At 40.4% G+C, this 18,463-nt stretch overlaps 1 protein-coding gene across 1 annotated transcript in view; it reads right to left on the bottom strand.

The window, feature by feature from the left end:
- THEM4 (thioesterase superfamily member 4) overlaps positions 1–18,463 on the bottom strand; it is a 31,619-nt gene that overhangs the window by 7,739 nt on the left and 5,417 nt on the right. The window contains exons 2-4 of the mRNA XM_014868176.3: positions 18,166–18,322; positions 6,659–6,821; positions 5,938–6,048 (exon numbers count right to left, since the gene is read on the bottom strand). Coding sequence (XP_014723662.1) covers positions 5,938–6,048; positions 6,659–6,821; positions 18,166–18,322 — 431 coding nt within the window. The remainder of the gene's footprint in view (positions 1–5,937; positions 6,049–6,658; positions 6,822–18,165; positions 18,323–18,463) is intronic.

Raw genomic sequence — 18,463 nt, forward strand, 5'->3', positions numbered from 1 at the left:
AATAATCTGAAAAGGAAATTAAGAGAATAATTTCATTTAAGATAGCATCAAAAAAAAATACTTAGTGAATAAACTTAACCAAGGAAGCAAAAGATTTATACACTGAAAACTACAAAACACTGCTAAAAGAAATTAAAGGAGATACAAATAAATGTAAAGGCATCCTGTGTTCGTGGACTGGAAGACTCAATATTATTAGGCTGTCAGCACCACCAAAGTCATCTACAGATTTAATGCAAGCCCCATCGAAATCCCAAAGGAATTTTTTACAGAAATATAAAAATCCATCCTAAAATTCCTATGAGTCTCAAGGGACCCTGAATAGCCAAAACTTTCTTGAGAAAAGAATTAAAAAGTTGGAAGCCTCACTTTTCTTAATTTCAAAACATTTTACAAAGCTACAATAATCAAACGGTGTGGTACTGGCATAAAGACAGACATATAGACCAATGGAATAGAACAGAGATCCCAGAAATAAACCCTCTTGTATATGATTAGATGATTTTCTACAAGGGTGCCCAGCCCACTCAATGGGAAAAGGACAGGCTCTTCAACAAATAATGCTGGGAAAACTGGATATCAAAATACAAAAGAATGAAGTTGCATACACCATATACAAAAATTAACTTCAAATGGATTAAAGACCTAAAACTGTAAAACTCCTAGAAGAAAACATTGAGGACAAGCTTCATGACATGGTTTGGCAATGATTTCTTGGATATGACACCAAAAGCACAGGCAATAAAAGAAAATATAGACAAATGGGACTACAACAATTTAAAAACTTCTGTGCATCAAAGAACGCAATTAACAGAGTAAAAAAGGAACCTATGAAATGGGAGAAAGTATTTGCAAATCATATATCTGATAAGGGGTTAATAGTCAGAATACATAAAGAACTTCTACAACTCAACAACAAAAAACCCAAAAAACCTGATTAAAAAATGGGCAACAGGGGGCCAGCCCTGTGGCTGAGTGGTTAAGTTCGCGCGCTCCGTTGCAGGCGGCCAAGTGTTTTGTCGGTTCGAATCCTGGGCGCGGACATGGCACTGTTCATCAAGCCACGCTGAGGCAGCGTCCCACATGCCACAACTAGAAGGACCCACAACTAAGAATATACAACTACGTACCGGGGGGCATTGGGGAGAAAAAGGAAAAAAATAAAATCTTAAAAAAAAAAAATGGGCAAAGGATTTGAGCAGACATTTCTTCAAAGATGCCATACAAACACCAATAAGCATATGAAAAGAGGCTCAACATCATTAATCATTAGAAACATGCAAATCAAAACATGAAATATCACCTCACACCTACATTAGGACGGCTACTATGAAGAAACAAAAAAGAAAAACCCAAAATAATAGTGTTGGCAAAGACATGGAGAAATTGGAACCCACATGCGTTGTTGGAGAATGTAAAATAGTGCAGCCACTATGGAAAACAGTACAGTGGCACCTCAAAAAATTAAACCAGAATTACCATATAATCCAGCAATTCCACGTCTGGGTACATATCCAAAAGAACTGAAAGCAAGATCTCACAAGATATTTGCACGCTCATGTTCATTATAGCATCATTCACGATAGCCGGGAGGTGGAAGCAACCCAAATATCCATCAATAGATGAGTGGATAAACAAAATGTGGTAAACACACACAATGCAATATTATTGAGCCATAAAAAGGAAGGAAATCCTGTCACATGCTACAACACAGATGAACCTTGAGGACATTATGTTAAGTGAAATAAGCCAGACATCAAAAGACAAATACTGTATGATTCCACTTACATGAGTTAACTAAAGTAGTCAAATTCATAGAAACAGAAAGTAGAATGGTGGTTGCCGGGGGGGGGGGGGGCGTGGGGGGGGGAAGGGAAATGAGGAGTTATTGTTTAACGGGTATAGAGTTTCAGTTTTGCAAGATGAAAAGTTCTGGAGATCTGTCTCACTACAATGTGAATATACTTAACATTATTCACCGCAACTAAAAATGAAAAAAATATGTTAAAAACAAGGCACAAAAAATATTAAATCTAAAATACCAGTGTGAGGTCATGACCTTATGAAACATTAACAACTTTCCAGCTGTGACACTGACACGGCCCAGCAGCAAGGTCATCCCGCCTACCAGGAGAACACATGTGGAACCATCTAATATTTTTCTGTTCTTTAGCACTATTCTCCATTAAAAAGAGTCAGGGATCTTTGTAGAGTAGCTATGCCGTGTCTCGGCACAGATACGCCTTGTTGTTGCTAGAAGTAATGATAAAACAACAATAAAGTTAATGATAATAATAATAAGCAGTCCACACTTACTGAGTACTTGCTAAATCCTAAGTGCTTCACATGGATTAAGTCATTTACTGCTCACAATGGCCCTATGAGGTGGGCATTATTATCCTCTTTTTAAAGATGAGAAAATTAAAGCACAGAGAGGTTAAGTAACTTGTCCAAAGTCACACAGGTGGCAGAATGGGCATTTGAAACTACTCCAAAGTCTGTCCTCTTAACCAGTGCATTATGCTGTCTCTCAGGAGATAAAAGTACTTAAAAGATATTTGGATAGAACTGAAAGGACAAGAAACTGGTCTAAAGAGACATCTACAGGCCAAATGTAATTTAAGCATAAAAGAGGGCGATAATTATAGCCAACTACATTATGGAAAGCCACGAGTTCCTAATGATTCTCCAAAAAAAGCACAAAAGTTAGCACAAAAAGTACAAAACTAGAGCTACAATTCAAAAATAAGGATGACTATGTTAGGATAAGTTTAATGTTTTAAGCAGTTGACACATAGAAAACAGTGTTGACAAGTAAGCGTTTCTTCTTCGAAGTAGATGTCTGCCTTACATGTACTTTTTTTATTTTGAGGAAGATTAGCCCTGAGCTAACTGCTGCCAATTCTCCTCTTTTTGCTGAGGAAAACTGGCCCTGAGCTAAGATCCATGCCCATCTTCCTCTACTTTATATGTGGGACGCCTCCCACAGAATGGCTTTTGCCAAGCAGTGCCATGTCCGTACCTGGGATCCAAACCGACGAACCCCGGGCCGCGGAAGCGGAATGTGTGCACCTAACCGGAAGAGGAACGTGTGCACTTAACCGCTGTGCCACCGGGCAGGCCCCTGTCTTACATGTATTTTACCCTACAGAAGTAGGAGATGGCAGACACAGAGTAAGGGGTGTGTATAGGTCAGGTTTGGGGAGGTTTCACCCAAAGAATTATGCTTACACACATCATGACACAACAAACCAATAGTTTTCTTAGCTAGAAGGTATGGATAGAGGTATTTAGAGGATACTCATGTTCAGCAAAGATGCTTCCATGTGTTAGTCAAAGGGGCTTGAGAAGTCTGCACGAACTGAGGGTAGGCAAAGACTTGGACAGACCTCAGCATCCCTATGAGGGCTGTTACCTCTTATGTACCCCCCAAAGTGTATGAGGTGCAGGTGAGCCGACAGGTGAAAAGCACCTCTATGCACATTCAGTGGACGCACACCCATGGGCAAATGCCATTTGGGGGTTCTGAGTCCTGCATAACCTCCATAAGAACCTCAACTAACTTCCTCCCCTGTACCATTAGGCAGAGAACTATGAAGAAGCCAAACAATTCCAGAAAACACAGGAATTGTACCCTTAATAGAAAGGACTGATAACCAGCTAGAAATAAGGTGAATGTCTTGCCCAAGAGAATATCCCTGAAAGAAAACTACAGACTCATGTCCTGTCTCCTGGGAGATGGAATCTCTGCCAGAGAAATGAGATACATTTCATTGTAGGTAAGCAGCAAACCTAGCAGAAAGTACGAGACACAACAGACTTGGATACTAAAAAAGGGGGAAGTACTAGGTTGTAAGAAAAAGTGTAGGTCTGGAAAGTCCCTCTGACACAGTAAAGAAACCTTGATTCCAAAAGGGGTCAACTTCATGAATTCAGGCTTGTGTTCCAGTCACCTTCAAAGGCAAAATCCTGTGCCATCAAGAATCTCCAGGTTGACAACCCAGAACCCACAAATTCAGCTGATCTGAGATGGTTTCTTTAGGGTCTGACACAATTACTGGAAATCTAGGGAGGTTACAAGAATGAGTATTCTAACCTCAGGAAAATACACATGTTGACATCCTGAAGAAATTAACCAAACCCAAAAGGAAAAAATTAATAGGTTAAATGTAGGTGAAATAATAAGTTTTTTAATCATTGAGATGATTTTTCTGTTTGAGGCATTTAGAAGAAACTACCATATTAGGATTTTTATTTTGTTCACAAAGTATTTAGTAAAATTTGATTGTTTTAAATTAATGCTCCAGTATTTAAAATAATTTATACTGTATAATTTACATTTGGATTTATTAATATGTCTGTGGTTGTGTTAGTTGCTGGCCCTGAATTTATTTGAGGTCATAATGACACCAGTAAGGGATCGCTTTCCCAATCTCCCTTGTTACTAATAAGATTAAATGGATGTGTTGTGCAGTACTTCCAGAAAATCTCCTTAAAAGACAGAAGACAGCTCTTCTTCAACCCTTCCTCAGTACTGCTGTCCAGGACGTGTGATGGCCCTTGCTGTCACTCTGGACTATGAAAAGGTGAGCTGGAAGGAGCCTACATCTCTGGGAACAAGGGAGCTGCCAGACCAGCCCAAGATGCCTTCCTCCAGATCTCTTCTACATGATAAGTTTCTATCTTAAGTCATTTTTATTTTGAAGTTACTGTTATTGGCAGCTGGAGAGGAAGAGGTTAAAGCAGGTGGCCTCCAATTCATTCACTGTGTGTGTGTGTGTGTGTGTGTGTGTGTGTAGCAGAGAGAAATATTCCCAGAGAAAAGAAAAGGAAGCAGGTGACCTTGTCTAACTTTTTCCAACTGGGCTTCCAGGTAAACGGACTTGGAGTTGGCAGACTACAGCCCCTGGCCACGTCCCTGTTTTGTAAACACAGTTTTACTGGGACACAGCTGCATCCATTTATTTCTGCATCATCTATGGCCGCTTTTGTGCTGCGCTGGCAGAGTTGAGTGGTTGTGCCAAAGACTGTATGGCGCACAGAGTGCAAAATAATTACAGAAAAGGTTTTGCTGATCTTTGAAATAAACTAATGATATTTACTATGAGGAAGAGTCCTTTTCTATAGAATGCCCTAAGTAGGATATGCCTGGCTAAGGATTACTTCTAGTAAATAAACCCATAATCCATGAAGCATGGCTCCCTGATAACTGCCACATAAGCCACACCTGCAAAACATCATTTGGAGACCTCATCAACCGAACTCTGTTCTTAAACTCTCTACTGCCCTGTTGCGCTCTTTCTCTATTCCTATGCCAGCATCCATACTATTTTGTTGGCTGGAGGGGTATAGCTATATGATTGAAGAATTAAATAAGATCATGATGAGCTTTGTTTTTGATGGATACCAAACTCATCTTGCTACCCTTTCATTTCTCTGTGTGAAGTTATGTAAAACTTACATGTTTTGTTATGCAGTGAAAGTTGGTGCTCCACTCAGATCCCCTTCAATCCTTCTTTCACCTTTGTTTTTGTTCTTCGGTTATTTTCCCTAAAGCCTGCTTTGCTCAAACACAGAGAGCCAGAAGTGCTTGGAAATTTACAGTCTCCAGAATAGGATTATCCCATGACTCATCCTGTGACTGATGAGTGAGTATGAAGACTTCAGCTCCCTTGCCTGAGGGAGAGACAATTCCGAGGCACACGTTTCACTCCCGAGTTCCTTGTATGATCAAGCTGAAGGCACCATTTGCAGGACTTTGAGAGCCTAAATTTGGTTGGCCTTCCCCTTCCCTGTTTTGCTTCTCCCACTTCCTTGCCAGTTTCCTCTGGGAGCACTTCCTTAATAATCACTTGCACACACATCTTTGTCTCAGGGTCTGCTGATGGGGAACCGGACCTATCACACCTAAGGGGTAGAGAATATCCACAAATTTACCTTTTAAAATTGATGTTGAGATTGGCAGTCATGACAAATTCCCCAGTCATAATTGCAGTCACACCACCAGTAACATCAATCATGGTTGCAAGGGCACCTCCGTGAAGCAATCTAGTTATAACAGGAGGGAAAGAAAAATGTTTTCAGGAGTTCTGAAAACAGAGGGCCTCTCAAGAGAGAGAAAAATTATCCAAACATCTCCATATAATTTATTTATAAAAGTTTCACATAGTCGATGTTCAGTGTACTGAATGTCAAATAATATCCCCATGTCCCCAACTTTATTTTGTTCATAGCATAATAATGTAGTATTTGCAACAAACTAGAACTTAATGGTAATCAGATCACAAGTAAGCAAAAAACTAAAATATAATTTAGAAAATTTATATCATGTTTTTACTAAGCTAACTGTACACACCATTGTTTCAAAATTTAGGAAATGCAGATAAACAGAAGAAAAAGAAAAAGAAATAAAAAACTGTAAGGCCTATAATCCTACCATCTAGTGACAAACCAGTGTTAAAATGTTAACTCTCTTAAATTATACTCTATTGCCCCATGTCCTATGCTTTTGTCATTTAATAATTTATAAACATCTTTCCATGTCAATAAATATATATCTACATTACCACTTTAATGCCTTCATTGTAGTCCATGGATACATGGGGATACTGTAAGACAAAAATCTTTCAGATCCACATTTCTAGGCTATCATTCTTACCCAGATGGTCCTTGTAGGTGAGGACCTCCTTGAAAGAAGCAAACTGTCCTTTTCTCAACATCATTATGGAACATCACAAATTCAAAGCCCAGCCCATCATCATAGCTTCTGGAGAAGATCCGGGCCCGTGACATTTGTCCTTCTTCTTTTGTAGGCTTTGAATCTGGATGGGCATGTGAGAAACAGGTACAAGAAAAATTCCATGACAGAGCTAAGCATCTGTACTCTGCTAGAATCACAGGTCAGTGGATGATTGATTAAAATGTCAATCAGGTACAAAAGTGAAGGGAATGAGAGGGTCCCAAAGAAACAGAATATAGGATCTTTGTCTTTGTGAAATTAACAGTCTAAGTGGAGACAGAGTACACACAAATGAAATCAAAACAAAGTACTTACAATTCATAAATGCTAAAGGGTATACTGAATGAAATAGAAAGGTGCAGATGAAAACTCTTCTCGGAATAAGTGTGGTTTAAATGGGATTCAATGAAAATGAATAAATAGTAGGGAGAAGGCTTTCCTTGCAGACAGGAGTTCAGCCTGAGCAAAAGATGGTTATCATACTGAATCAGAAACAGGGCTAGTTCAGCCCAAAATTCTGTGTGGTTCTGACTCTAAGCCCCCAAACTCAGGATTAGAATCATTAGGGTTCATGAAACCAAACTAGTGGGTTGTAATCAGACTTTAAAAAGAAACAGAATGTTTCACATATATCCTGGGTAAGTACTAGGGTACTCGTTTAGATACGTTTTCTCAGTTATACAACTGTGCCCAAGTTGTGCATACTGGTTGTGAGATAAAATGTAGGTCACTTCAAAAATAAAGGCTGCAAGCTACCACTTTGAAGAAGGGTGTATTTGTCCTTTCATATCATTTTAAGATTTAATTCTCAAAACTCTTGGCTTGCTTTCACATCTCGTCATGATTTTCCATGCATAACACCATCTATGTTTATTTAATTGCTACCACATTCATATTTACAAACTTGGAAAAAGATATGAGATGAGAAGATCTGAGGGAAGTGGGGAGCAGGACAGGGGAAGAAGCCTTTTATTTAGGCCATGAGCATCCTGGGGGCAGGTCCCCGATCTTTTAGACGTTGTAGGCTCAACAACTGGCACACATACGCACATACAATCTGCACTCTAGCAGTTGTCAAGAAAATTGATGATTTAAAGGGCCAGACAAAGAAAGTTAAAATTGAGGATCAGCATTGCGGCGTGGTAGAAAGAACCTTGTCCTGGGAGTTTGGAAAATTAAGTTCTTGACCCACCTGTGGGCTAGAACTTGCTCCTTTCTCCATATTCTATCCATACAGTGATGAGATAACCCTAAATGACCTCTAAGATCTCTTTCAACTCTGACATTCTAGAACTTCGGGATAAGATAAGCAACAATTTCTAATTTTTTACTTAGGAGTTCAAAATTTCTGGTCTAGATTGCCAAACCTTGAGGTTATCTCATAAAAATGAGAAAAATAAAGATGGTGGAATAAGTTTGTTAGAAATGCAGAATCTTAGGCTCTATCCTCCAAGTACTGAAGCAGAATCTGCATTTTCACAAGATTCCTAGGTGCTTCATATTCATGTTAAAATCTAAGAGGCACTCGTCTTTTAAGACATGGGAAAACACTAGCAGAGGAGTACCACGATCAGATTTGCATTCTGAATCACTCTGCCAGCTGGATGAAAGGAAGGATATGAGGGGGGATAAGAAAGATGAGTTAGAAGACCACTGAAACACTACAAAATCACAATCACCAAACTTAACCGTTATGTGGGGTGATTTTCTCTAGCAATGCTCAGCTATGTGATGACCTGTGCAAATACGAGATGGCAGATGGTTAGATTCATCCAGGGCTGGCACTTTCCTAGATGGGTAGGCTAGAGATGTTCAGATAGAGAAGAGTGCTATGGGGACAATGAGAAAGTAGAGGACTCAAGGAACTGAAGGTCTTAATGAGGTCAAAGAATTGTTTCTGTGCGGCCCTGAACAAGTAAGCTGAAAGGAAAAAGGCTGTGGTCAGAAAACAGGACATCTAAATGCGTGGATTTGGAGGTTGTGCCCATTCTGAAGATGATAAGGCTCAAGATGTCCATAGGAGTGTGTGGCTGGGGCTGGGTGAAAGAAAGTTCATAGGTGATGGGATAGCAAATGAACTGAGGAGTCATGATGTGAAGGCTGGAGTTACTGAGAATGGTGAATGGAGTTGGGTAGAGAGGAAGATGGTTAACCAGGTGCTGAAATACTCAACATATGAGGGAGAGGTTGACAGATGACAGCAACAAGGAGAGGAGGAAGAGAACGGTGATGAAGTCAGTCGGTATAAACCTCAAAGGAACAGGGGTTTTCTAAGAGGAAGGGGAAGTAATGGTTTGAAAGCAAGAGTGGATAGCAAAGAGGACCTCAAACTCCTCCCTATTTTGAGAAGGTCAAGTTTCAGGCAAGAGAGGGTAGGTAGGTTGGCTGAGGGGATGAGTAGAACCACGTGGGAATGAAACCCTGGAAAATAGTGACATTTAAGGAGCAGGTAGGAGGAGAGAATGAAGACTGGCCAGAGAGGTTTATGAAATCCAAGAGAGAAAACGTTTCAAGGAGAATGAGATCAACAGCGAGGTCCAGTATAATAAGAGCTGAAAAACGCCCACCAAATTTGGCACTTAGGTCACTAGTGGCTTAAGTGAAGACATTCCAGTAGAAGCTGTTAGGTAGAAGCCAGACTGCACTGGGTTAAGGACATTCAATTAATTGTGTGATATGATAAATAGTTAGAATGGAATTAGTAATACAAATTACTAATTTTTTCCCTTCATTTGTAAAATAGACTACTTCTTATTTCTGTCACTATCGGAGGTTTTATAAAGAAACTTACAAACTTGGCCATTTTTCTTGGTTAAGGTAGTTTTATTTTTGTTTCATTCATTCCTTCAGCAAATACTGAAGTATCTATCATGAGAAAAGTGAGGCAAGGAAAGGTAAAATAACTTGCCCAAGGTCTCGCAGCTTTAAATTGTGGATCCAGAATTTGAACCCACACACTAAATTTCAACCATTAAATTAGGAAGTTGTCAGCTTTTGGATGGCCTCCAATGCCACGAGACTGAATGAGATTACCAACAGAGTAGAGAGCAGAAAGGAGAGCTAAGGACTGGGATGTGGGCACGGATGTTAGTTCAGGGCCAGTCTTCCTCAGCAAAAAGAGGAGGATGGGAGGCAGATGTTAGCTCAGAGCTAATCTTCCTCAAAAAAAAAAAAAAAAAAGCTGTAAGATCTCTATGTCTGTCTGTATGTTTATATATATATTTATATATATGTTCTAGATGTGTGATATTTCTCTACCTCTGAATGGTATTGCCAAAATTAATTGGTAAGAAGATCTCTATCTAACTGGCTTACAAAAAAACCCCACAAGCACTTATATAAATTAAGTATTCTTAAAACTCTCAGAAACATAAAAACTAACTCAAATGTTTTTCAGGTTCACATGACTGAGGGTAAACATGTCTAATGCTACACTGAAAAGTTATACTATGAGAAGTGCATGCTTCTAGAAGTTATGAAATGTATTCATAAATTTGCCAATCTACAGAATGCCAGAGTGAAAGTTCACAATTGCTTACTTCTTAGTTTTCATTAGAAATTAAGATTTCTGGGGCCGGCTCCGTGGCTGAGTGGTTAAGTTCGTGTGCTCTGCTGCAGCAGCCCAGGGTTCGGATCCTGGGCGTGAACATGGCACCGCTCGTCAGGCCACGTTGAGGCAGCGTCTCACATCCCACAACTAGAAGGACGTGCAACTAAGATATACAACTGTGTACGGGGGGGGGGGGGGGTGGTTTGGGGAGATAAAGCAGAAAAAAATAAAATAAAAGATTGACAAAAGTTGTTAGCCCAGGTGCCAATCTTTAAAAAAAAAAAAAGAAATTAAGGTTTCTAAGGGTTAATAATTCTAATTAATATATATAATTAAAATTACTAGAAATAAGGGAAACAAATCTGTATGCAAGCAAAGTAGGATGTATTTTTGATAAGAAAACATATGAAGTATTGAAATTGAGGATGAGTGAGTTAAAATTTCCCTCAATTAGGGTGAAACCATGACTTGTATCCACAAGGTTAATGTGGGAAACAAAATAATCAGTTTCTGAGCTTGCCACACAGCACAGCAGGAGGACCGCTGGTAACAGAGTAGCTTGCTGACAGCCCCTGCCTGACTAAGCATCTCACAGCAGCATTGAGAAGCTACAACGAACACTGAGAAGCTACAATAACCAACTGTAAACTTTGGCCACATGCTTCCCCTCCCTTACCTAAAACCCCAAATAAAAAACTCTGCTTGTAGCTTTTCGAGGAGTTTGGGATTACAGCGATAGTTGCCCCTTCTCCTTGCTCAGCGCTTTGCAATAAAATTCCTACTTTCTTCTAATACACTCATGTCAGAGATTGGCTTGCTGGGAGATGGGTGAGCGAACTCACTTCAGGTTTGATAACAGTATGGAGATGTGTTTTTGTCAAGGGAAAAAAAGAGTGATTTGGAGAATGGTTGTTTCAGAATGAGAAAGAGGAGAATAAAGGACAAACGAAGTGCACAAAGCTGGGGGAAGGAAGAGAGGGAGAGAGAATCTTATCTCACGTGGTCAAGCTAGTTAAAATAGAATGAATTTATTATAAAGGTTTTAAAAGTAAGCTTTAATATGACTAGAATGCCAGGGCAAAATTAAAATTTAATATTCTTTCATCTGTTAAAAGGACAGTTTTTTTTGGACTACTGGTCTGCTCTTGATAAGATTATGAAAGGTTTTTCTTTTCCTTTTAAGTAATCTGCCTAGAAAGCAAGGATTTTGTGTCTTACCAGAATAATTTCCTGTGCCTCATGTTGTCTTTATCAGGTCTTTGATTACTTAAAAAAACTGTCTTCTCTATTAAAAGAACTAAGGTTTTTTAAAAAATTATTTAAAAAATTTTTTTATAACTATGTAACTTTATTTGTCTTTGAAATCTTTTAATCCTCACTTTGGTTAAACTGGTAACTATCGTTTCACAGTGACCAGGGATCCTATTTAATCAAGTGTTTAAAACCTTTTGATATTTTTGATAAACCACCCAAAATCAAAGCCTACATGTAGTCTTCTTGACCTCAAACTAACTTCGGGATTTTCCAGTGTGCCTTTGGAACATCTCAAAATCTTTGTTTTCTCTCTTTATAAAGCAAAGATGTTGAATGATTTAGGCTTATCTGATATGTTAAATTACATGGAAAGCATTGTCAAATAAGAAGTGATGTTTAATCTTCTTAGGTTATATTTGAATGAGTATATGTTATTAATGTAAATGTTCCAGAAATTGTACAAAATTTCTAGAAATCTGATATGTCCTGGTATAATTTTATCAGTCAAAATTCTAGTTATTATCTTAAAATATATGCCACAGAAAGAGCCAAATTTCCTTGTCAATTACATTAAAATGAACTATCATCAGATGTTTAACCATGGCCATTTTTAAATCTTTTTGTCATTTACAGATAGTTATTGTTTTACTCTGATGCTTTTGTAAAAGCGTTTTGTCTTCAAAGAGACTCACAGAAAGAACTCTGACAAGTACAGATTTCTGATAACTTTAAGATCGCACCACTAAATTGGGTAAGAATTTCCATAACTCTAACAGAAAACTGGATTCATAAAAGAGATCAAGCAGAACAAGAATTAACTACATGGGACTGAGTGAACTAACGATGATGATTATAATTTTTAATGGCTTTTTGTTTGAAACATTGATGACTGTTTAATGTTTTATTTTCCCAGATTTAAGGAAATCTGTTTCTTTTCTCTCTTAAGCTATCTGTATCTTATACCAGTTTAGTGAAGTGCACTTTTTAAAACAGAATGGAAACATTTATCTTTCTCTCAACCTGATTCCTCCAGAATTTGGAAACACTTGAGTATTCTTATTTTCATGGTAGTACAGTTATTTGCAGAATCTGTTCTCCTTATAACAGGACATAATTGGAAACATCGGTTATATTACCCAAGCTTTGACTGGAATATCATATTTGAGAATGACGTGTATAGACTCAGATATGACCAGACAGCTTTAAGGAACGAGGGTTGACTTTACGGAGCCAATAAAGGCCCCTTTTAAAACACTGCCTGATGCCTTGCTTATCGGATTCCCAGCTTTACAGCTAAGGAAGGCAACTTCCTGGCAGACCCAGGAACCTCAGGATATTTGGGGGACTCTCAGATGAGAGGAATTCACTCAAGTCCACAGGTAGGGCAAGCAAAAATGGTGAGTCCCTGGCTTGGCTTCCTAGCCTTTAAACATTTTTAAAAGTCCAATCTGAGATTGCTTACAAAAAGTTCAAGCAAAGTAAACTCAAAAACCCATGTGGTCAATCACCAATCTTGCTGCATTTATGTAAACAATCAGGCCACCTTTAATGAGACTAGACTTATTTTGCAAACAAATTAGTGTTACTGTGATTATCTTTGATAGAAATTGGGTGACTGTAGACCGAAAAATTATGTTTGAGTAGCACACCTTGTGGACATCAGGTTCCAGTGCTGTACACTGTCTTTGAGGTTTTGTCATCTAACTGCAAACTGGCCTGGATTCTAAATTCTTCAAGTTTCCTCAAATATCTGGCTGTGACTCTCCAAACTAACCTTTCCAATTTTCTCCTACCCTTCGATCTGGAATCACTAAGAACAAAAACTGTCCTTTTCCAGAAGCCCTGCAAACTGAAGCTGGACAACTTGATATAAACTTCAGAGAGGGGCCAGCCAGGTGGCGCAGCGGTTAAGTGTGCACGTTCTGCTTCGGAGGCCCGGGATTTGCCGGTTCGGATCCTGGTGCGGACATACCACCACTTGGCATGCCATGCTGTGGTAGGTGTCCCACATATAAAGTAGAGGAAGATGGGCATGGATGTTAGCTCAGGACCCGTCTTCCTCAGTGAAAAGGGGAGGATTGGCAGTGTGGGGACCTGGAATTGGCCACCCCAAGATATGTCTCTTTGGCATCAGGATTTGAGGCTGATTGCTTTTGATAAACTGGGACAGGAAAAGAGGCTCTGAGGAATGGAACTTGCCCTTTGTTAGGACACATTTACATTTATCAGGTAAATCTCTATCTGTAAAGGTGCCTCCCTCTCTGTACCAGGAAGAAGAAAGGAGATGACCTTCTCTCTAAAAACTCTAATCAATACCAAAGGCAAGGACTTAAAATCTGCATTTTATTGTGCTAGTCTGGTAACCTCCTGTAACTGACTTCCCTCCCCCTCCCAACGTTGGCATTTCTTTAAAGATTAAGCATCTTTCTTTAGGCTGGGAACCGATTGCGGCGCTCATCTGTGACCCCCCCCCCCCCCCCAGCCGGAGGCAACACACCTGCCACCCCACGGTGTTCACTGGGACAGCCAACCTATCTGTCGTTTCCATCGAGTTCTGTGCTGACAGAGCGGCCTCGTGACTATTGTAAAAGGGACATTTCCATCACATGTGAAACACCCTGTTTGGGGGTATATAACCACTATGTGCACCCCACTTCTTTGGTGCCCTTTCTTCCTTTGGGAAGAAAGGCCCCGGGCCATGGTTCCTCATAAAGCTTTGTTTAATTTTCTCTTGCTATTCTGTCTCATGTGAATTTAACTCGTTCTCCAGCCAGACGAACCCCCATTTGGGAAGAGGAAATGTCTTCCTCCCCTACAGCAGCAGTTAGCTCAGGGCTAATCTTCCTCAAAAAAGAAAAAAAAATTTCAGAGAGATCAGCACAGCAGCTCATGTATGGACAACCTCTGTGCCTGCTGTGGTCTGGGCTACTGGGAAAGTTCACTGGAACCCCCGATGACATCACCGCAGACATTCAAACCGCTAACCAGGGAAATGTGTCAGATTGCCAAGACTGCCCTCACTCCATCTGATGAGTCCAACTTCTAGAAATCTTCTTGACCCACTGTCCTCCAGACTCAAAAACTGAGTTTGTAGTTTGCTCTAACTGTTAGCTTTTGCTTTTTCTTTTGTTTCCATAGAAATACCTCTTATTAAATACCTGATTGATAGCCCCGTTTAGAGCCTACCTCAATACTGCTTCCTGAAATGAGACACAACTGTTTACCTGAACTCACGTATTCTCAGGACTAAGAGACTAGTTCTCAGAGATTGAGACCAACTCAGCTTCTGGACCGTGAAGCTTCTTGGGGAAGCTTCAGAGAATGAAGGGGAGCAGAATATGCCACCCCAAAATATGCCTCTTTGGTATAAGGATTATTTTTGAGAAATCGCAGACACAGGAGAAGCTCTGAAAACAGAGTAGAAGTTAACCTTTTGTAAGGGAAATTTAGATTTCTAAAGGAAATCTCCATTAGTAAGGGAGTACCAGGAAGAGAAGGAAGACTCTGAATCATAAGAGAATCTTATCAATGGAGAAAGCAGCAACTTAAATCTGCCTAACAAACCTTACCCTTGTTTAGGGAGCTTTTCCTGGTAACCTCCCCACAATGGCCCCCCCCCCCCCACACACCTTTCTTTTGTCTTTAGCTGAAGATGGTATTTAAACTAATGATTTGGACCACCTCAGGGAGTTACTCACTTTTCCCTGGGTATATCCCATGTATCCGTGAGGTGTACATGTTAGTAAACTTCTGTTAGTTTTTTTCAGAAAAAAGAAAGCTACGGGGGGTCACCCCAGGTGGCACAGTGGTTAAGTGCTCATGTTCTGCTTTGGCGCCCTGCGGTTCGCCAGTTTGATTCCCAGGTGCAGACACGGCGCCGTTTGGCAAGCCATGCTGTGGCAGGCCTCCCACATATAAAGTAGAGGAAGATGGGCACGGATGTTAGCTCAGGGCCAGTCTTCCTCATCAAAAAGAGGAGGATTGGCAGGAGATGTTAGCTTAGGCCTAACCTTCCTCAAAAAAAAAAAAAATGAAAAAGAAAAAAGAAAGCAATGGGCAGGAAAGAAGGTGGTTCAGTATTCCTCCCAATCCCTGGACCAGAATCTGCTTTTTTTTTCTATTAAGGTGCATTTGTTTTTTTCCACAGCATTTATCACCACCTGACCTACCTTGTGTTTTCCTTATTTAACGGTTTGTCTCTCACCACTAGAGTCTCCGCTCCAGGAGGGCAGAGATTCTAGGTAAAGAAAAACAAGTAGAACATGATGAGGAGTTTTAGGCTGCTTAATTTTAAAACAGTTTATGATGAGGGTTTTTAGGCTGGTTACTTTTAAAACTACAGATGAGAAGCAGGCTCCAAGGAGTGGAATTTGCTTGTCCCTTTGTTGGGAAAGATTTACATTTCTAAGGAAAACCTCTATCTGTGAAGATGCCTCCCTCTCTGTGCCAGGAAGAAGGGGGATGGCCTTATCTCTAGAAGCTCTTAATCAACGCCAGAGGCCAGAACTTAAGTTATTTACTGTCTGGCAACCTCATGTAACTGACCCTCCTCCCCCCTAAATCCTCCTTTGTCTTTAGCTGAGGATAATATTCAATCGGTGACTTCTGCCACTTACTCAATCCGGTTTGATTCTTATCTAAAAGTTGTGGGACCGCCAAATGGCCGGACCCTATGGGCACTGATACCATTTTAACTTTTTTACACATTCTTTGTCTTGTAAAGAGATAACTCACACACCTATGCCTTAAATTTAGCCTTACTCTCCACCCAACTTTGCAGCAGCAGAAACAGCAGCAGCAACATGCCGGCAGCAGCTCTGCCTGCCCATGGGTTCTGTCCCCATGCCAGTGGTGGCAGCAGCAGCTCCTCCTGCCCGTGGGCCCTGTCCCCACGTGGCAGCAGAAGCTCTGACTGCCCATGGGTCCTGTCCCCATGCTATTCTATTCTCTAAATAAAAGAGCACCACTGCCAGATCTTAAGAGTCTAAGAAATCTTTCTTTCGACTCCTCGGCTCACCGACCCCCGCATCAGAACATCTTAAGCAGGTCCCCTGGGGTGTTTCCTCCCTTCCTTCTTCCCACAGAAATATAAAACGCACTGACTATTGTTAAAAAAGAGACAACAGGCCCCAAATGGAGTCACTTGTGCTAAGTCCACAACATCAAACCAAGACTTAGCACCTAACTCAATGACAGTCTCAACGTCTCCCAGGAGTGGAATCTCAAACCAGTCAATCTGGAGTTACCGGGTCAGCACTAGTGATGTAATCTGCCTGACAGACCCCTGCTGTCCCCAGAAGCCCCGAAAGGAAGGTGGCCTTGCCTGAAACAATCCACTCTTTACTGGTACCTTCCTTGTCCTGCCTCCTTCTGACTATAAGTCCTTCATTTCGTGCAGTTCTTCAGAGCTTCTTTCTGCTTGCTAGATGGGATGCTGCCTGATTCACGAATTGTTGAATAAAGCCAACTAACTAGATCTTTAAAATTTACTCAGTTGAATTCTGTTTTTTTAACACTATATATCAGGTGCTGTTCTAAGCACTGGAGATACAGTGGGGAATAAAACATAGAAAAATCTCTCCCAGCATGGAGCAGACATTCTAGTGATGAGAGACAAACCATCAAACAAAGAAAACAGAAAGTATGTCAGATGGAGGTAAGTGCTGTGGAAAAAATAAATGCACCTCAATAAATGCATAGGATTGAGTGAAAGAAAACAATCTGAAAAGGCTACATACTGTACGTATTATGGAGACAATAAAAAGATCAGTGGTTGTCAAGGGATTGGGGGAAAGAGGGAGGGATGAACAGGTGGAACACAGGATTTTCAGGACAGTGAAACCATTCAGTATGATGTTGTAATGAAAGATACATGTCATTATACATTTGTCAAAACTCAGAGAAAGCATAACACAAAGAGTTAATTCTAATGTAAACCATGGACTTTAATAATAATGTATCAACACTGGCTCATCAATGATAGCAAATGTACTACACTAATGCAATTTGTTGCTAACAGAGGAAGCTGGAGGGTGTGGTTAGGGGATATAAGGGAACTGTGCAGTTTCCACTCATTTTTCTATAAACCTGAAACTGCTAAAAAAAAAAGTATTAATTAAAACACACACATGCACAGGAAGGAAGTGCAGCGTCTGTGTGTGTTGAGAGGTGAGGTGGGTCTGCCTTGGGAGTTGAAAGTCTGGGAGATGAGAGGGTGACCTGAGCATCCTGAGTTCCTCGGGTGACAGAGCCATATACTGGGATAAACGATACAATGAGATCAGTGACGGCAGCCTCAAGACAGGGAGGTTCTGAGTCTGTGGGAGGGTGGAGGCTTCCTGGGGCCCTTTCTTCACTCCTGCTAATGGTGATGAGGAGGCCAGTGTGGGGGCAGTCTTATTCCTGGCAATAGGCTTTACACTCACCCACAATCTGCAAAATTTATTAAGATTTCTGGCCTATAAAACTGGAGAATATAGCAAACCTGTGCACCATACTCCTTTCTTTTTCAAGTGGTAACCAGCGCTTCAATCAGTTCTTAGTTTTACGTTTGATATTTAAATATTCTTTATGGGAGAATGGCTGCTCCTACCACGAAAAAAGTTTTTGAAGTCTCAAGTACCTTGAGGAGATATATATCTATACGAAGGCACACGCTTCCAGGAGCCATCTTCACATTTCTTCATGAACTGGTCAAACAGGAGTCTTATTTCCTTGCTCCAGCTGGGATTGGGGAGAGAACGGTCCTTATCAATGAATTTCTCAGAAGAAAACAACCTCTAAAAGACAGAGAGGAGAAGAAGAGTAAGGGAGGTGCATCCTATTTCATAACACATTCTCCTATTTTAGAAGACTATCTTGCTGCTCTTCCTCTTCCCAGAAGCTTGTCATTTCGGAGTGAAAGCAAATTTCAAAGATTC

This window comes from Equus asinus, chromosome 25 (assembly GCF_041296235.1).
Source record: "Equus asinus isolate D_3611 breed Donkey chromosome 25, EquAss-T2T_v2, whole genome shotgun sequence".
Taxonomy (NCBI): domain Eukaryota; kingdom Metazoa; phylum Chordata; class Mammalia; order Perissodactyla; family Equidae; genus Equus; species Equus asinus.